This window comes from Penaeus chinensis, chromosome 12 (genome assembly GCF_019202785.1).
Source record: "Penaeus chinensis breed Huanghai No. 1 chromosome 12, ASM1920278v2, whole genome shotgun sequence".
Classification (NCBI taxonomy): Eukaryota; Metazoa; Arthropoda; class Malacostraca; order Decapoda; family Penaeidae; genus Penaeus; species Penaeus chinensis.
The window spans coordinates 42,020,760-42,025,315 of record NC_061830.1 but is presented as its reverse complement, the minus strand read 5'-3'; the positions used below and the strand labels follow the sequence as shown (position 1 = coordinate 42,025,315).

Genomic DNA, 4,556 nt, shown 5'->3' with positions numbered 1-4,556 from the left:
AAGCCTTTGTCTGTTTAAAAACTTCAGCTTAAGGCTTTAGATTATCTTCTTTCGTAAACAACAATGTCACACTGAAATTGCTCTTCGTTGTGTTATATTAAAAAGAAAAAAATCTGTATCTTTTCCTAAGCACACCTTGGATCGCCTGCTAAATATCTGCATACCTCGCAAACGATAATGAACCAGATTTCATGTCCTGATCTTAATCACCACAGAAGGAAAATCAATACACCAAAAATTAATTAATAATAGTCTTTATACAGGAAATCATTAATCATCAAATATCTCTGCGAGTTTCTCATAAAATAACCATATCTCATCACAAAACTCAAATCGGAAAAGCTGCTGACATTCCAGCATGAGAGGCGACTAGGCACACTGAGCATTTATAACAGTCAACATAGCGGGCAAAATGTTACTCCACAAAGTCCATTTCCAAAGATGGCGAGAACAGCCGCTGCGACGCTGGACTAAGGCACCCTGCGAATCAACGCCAGCACTTGCATTATCAGTTGCTTTGCCCAATTCAAGAGAAAGGAATTAAGGCACTGCGAAACGCTCTTTTTTTATTTGCAATACCCGTGGAGAAAATGCAACCATGGACTAACAGGAACATCGAGTACTACAGCTGCATCAACACTGCCATTCGAGTTAGCAAGCCAAAAAACGATTTGCTGAGGCTCCCGTTTACGAGGACCTAACAATGTTACACTGTTAAATTTTGGTTCCTTTTGTTGAACCCCAGAGTTTAGTGTGGACAAAGAAACAGTTTATGCTGACGTTTTGAAATTCAGGAAACACAGACTCTCCAGTGGCAAACCAACTTAGCTGCCTGGCCGTAGTTCTTACATTATCTACACATTCTGTTTTCTGTGGGGAGACAATACTGACATCATCGTTTATAGAAGTCAAACGTTTTCTACACAAAAATCAAACAGAATGCCTCGCTTGTTAAACGTCAGGTTGAGACGACTCGGCGAAGACAGCAGCGTCATGGTTGCTTAGTATCATAAATAAAAAAACTGATAATTACAAGGTTGGTCTATACAAGGCAGCTTTTAGAAGTGTTAAGGTGCTACTAATTGTAATAAAGAGCAACAGCCAGACAACGCAGCGTCTTTGACAATAAAAACGCATTCGAAATTTTGGATTTATTTTACACCACGGCAAGAAATGCAGTATTCCTTCTCAGCAAAGCACTCAACAGTTAATCAAATACTTCCTTCTTTTTTCCAAACTTACTGATTTTTATCTATACAACAGATTTTTGTCTATATAACACACTATTTTGCAAAATGTTTACCAGCGGAACAACAAAGGGAGTCACGGTTCCTAGGCTGAGACACAAAGACACAAAGACGTTCGTAGGGTTACAAGAGTCTCGAGATGACCCCCTTTACATGTGCAGTGACGTAGTGTTTACGTCCGTTCATAGATTCCTTTCCTGTCTCGCCAACACTCTTCAGCGTAAACTGATTATAAGTACAGTTAGAAAAAACACACTCCACTCTCCTCTTTTGTATATTTACACACTCTCATAACACCTTAGTTCTTTTTTATATTTTGTTTGTTTGTTTAATCTACCCCCCCCCCCCCCCTTTGACGCTATCATCAATTATTCTATAATCACGTGGATCTCACAGGCAGTAAGACATCTTCCTCTTGATTCGACACTTCTGGCAGGTGACTTCACAGCAGAACTTGAAGCGACATCTGCAGTTCTCTTCCAGCTGCGAACACGGGAGAAAACATGAGTGAATAACATCATGAATCGAGATTAAATAAAGTTTATTTTCTCTCTCAACGAATTCCTATGCTCTACCATAATCTAATAAAAATATGTAAATTAAAAGCATTTGCGATTCTGATGAACATATCTATTTCTAAAACCTGGTGGCTGAGAAACCAGATCCTCTCTTCCTCATTCTCTATTTTTCTTCCCTTTTCTTTTTTTCTTTTTTCTTTTTTTACAGTCTTGCTCTCATAAAATTACGGGGCATGGCGTCCCTCGCACGTTACAGCTTATCCATCACTAATTAAGGGTCCACCCACTGATAACAAACAAGACGCCCCAGGTAAACAAACCGCAGTGAAGTTGTTAGAGCTTCACTAATACTTCGTCTCCAGCACCCCCCCCCCCAGCACCCCCACCTTCTCTCTTTGTCCAGGGATGCAGCATCACCCTCTCTCTCTCTCTAACTTCTCTCTGCGTGGGTGGTCACTTTCTGCCATTTCTCTTCCTTTCCATTGCCTTTTCGCCTTTGTTAAGATGAGCGTTGAGATATTCAGTCACTCGCCACTTGTGGTGGAAAATGAGTTGGTGAGAGGTACTGGGCGAGAGGACCTGGTCTCTCGTGTCTGTTTGTCTGTCCCTCTCTCACTCACACACTCTCTCTCTCTCTCTCTCTCTCTCTCTCTCTCTCTCTCTCTCTCTCTCTCTCTCTCTCTCTCTCTCTCTCTCTCTCTCTCTCTCTCTCTCTCTCTCTCTCTCTCTCTCTCTCTCTCTCTTTCTCTCATCAGTCTCCCCCTCCCTATCCCTCTCTATCTGTCTATTTATTTATCAATCAGTCTATTTATTGATTTATCTATCAATCTATCTACTTATCTGTGTATGTATGTATCTGTCTACCTATCTATCTATCTATCTCTCCCTATATGTCTCATACCCCCAACCCTTTCTCATCTCACCCAATCTTCCCCATTCCTTTTCCTCCTCTCCTATACCTCTCACCCTCACCCCCCTTCCTCTCTACCCCCCCACCCCCCATCTCTTGAAGCACCCATGCTCACCTCCTATACCGCTCAACTCACTCTCTTTACTCACACCTCAATCACCTCTTTCCCCTAAGTTACTCACCTCCTACACCCTCCTTACTCATCCTCCCTACTCCTCCCCTCACTCACCACCTCTAACCACCTTACTCACCCTCTTTACTCATCCCCCGACTCACCTCCCTCTCTCAAGCTACCATTACTCACCTCCTATGCCTCTTGTCTCATTCTCTTTACCCATCCCCTCAGTCACCTCCTTCCCCTAAGTTACTCAGCTCCCATACCTCTCGACTCACCCTCTTCACTCATGCCCCGACTCACCCTCTTTACTCATGCCCCGACTCACCCTCTTTACTCATGCCCCGACTCACCTCCAAAACCTCCTGTCTGATCCCGCGTCCGCAACACATTAAGTCGCATCCGGACATATCATTTGCTGTTACGTTGCAAATCCTCCCATTTGTACCCAGCGAGCCAGTGCGTTTATTAGGCCTGTTGAAGGAGAGGATCATGGTTAAAAGATATTGGTAATGGTGATGATCATGACGGTGGTGATGATAGGTTGATATTTGAGGAATAAGGATGATGGTGATATTTATAATGATGTCGATGATGATAATAACAATACTGATAAAATAATGATAATAGTAATAAGAATGATAAATAGTAAAGATAATGAAAATGATAATAATAATATTGGTATTATTATCATTGTCATTATTATCATCATCAATATCATCATCATTATCTTTAACATTTTTATTATTATCATTATTATTATTGTTATTATTATTACTACTATCATTATTTATTTAAAAAATGATGATAAAAACAATAGCGGCAATAATATGAGTAATGATATAAAAATTAATAGTAATAATGATTATGATAAAAATCATAACAAACACAAAAACAACAACAATGATAATGATAATGATGGCTATAATAACGATTGTAATGATGATGACAATACCAAAACAATAATTATACAGCAATTTCTACCACTACTATAATTAATAATAGACATAATGATGAATAGAATAATAATGGTGATAACAACAAAAAATAGTAACAATAATAATAATGATAATGATAACAACAACAACAACAACAGCAACAACACTAATAATGATGATGATAATAATAATAATGATAATAATAATAATGATGATGATAACAATAATAATAATAATGATAATAATGATAATAAGAATAAAATAATGATAATAATGATAATAATAATAATATTGATAACAATAATGATAGTAATAATAATAACAATAATAATATCAATAATGATAATAATAATGATAATAATAATAATAATAATGATAATGATTATAATAATAATAGTAATAATGATCATAGTAATAATGATGTTAATAATCAAAATATTACTAATAATAATGATAATAATAGTAATAGTAAAAATAACAATAATAGTAATAATAAATAGTAATACAAATAGTAATAGTGATATGACAATGATAATAATGATAATAATAATAATAATAATAATAATAATAATAATAATAATAATAGTAATAATAATAATAATAATAATAATAATAATGAAAATGATAATAATAATAATAATAATAATAATAATAATAATAATCATAATAACAATAATGGAGATAAAAATAATATCAATAATAATAACAACAATCATTTTTATAATAATGACTTTTTATAATAATGACGTATGATGGTACTACTACTACTACTACTACAAATATTACTAGTACTAATATTGATCATAATAACAATAATAATAACAATAA

General features: G+C 35.7%; 1 protein-coding gene across 1 annotated transcript in view; it reads right to left on the bottom strand.

Moving 5' to 3' along the window:
* Positions 1 to 237: 237 nt before the first annotated feature.
* The window catches only part of LOC125031284 (protein Wnt-6-like), a 141,143-nt gene continuing 136,824 nt past the window's right edge, over positions 238 to 4,556 (bottom strand). The window contains exons 7-8 of the mRNA XM_047621955.1: positions 3,144 to 3,264; positions 238 to 1,730 (exon numbers count right to left, since the gene is read on the bottom strand). Of these exons, the coding sequence (XP_047477911.1) occupies positions 1,638 to 1,730; positions 3,144 to 3,264 (214 nt within the window). The 3' untranslated portion in view covers positions 238 to 1,637. The remainder of the gene's footprint in view (positions 1,731 to 3,143; positions 3,265 to 4,556) is intronic.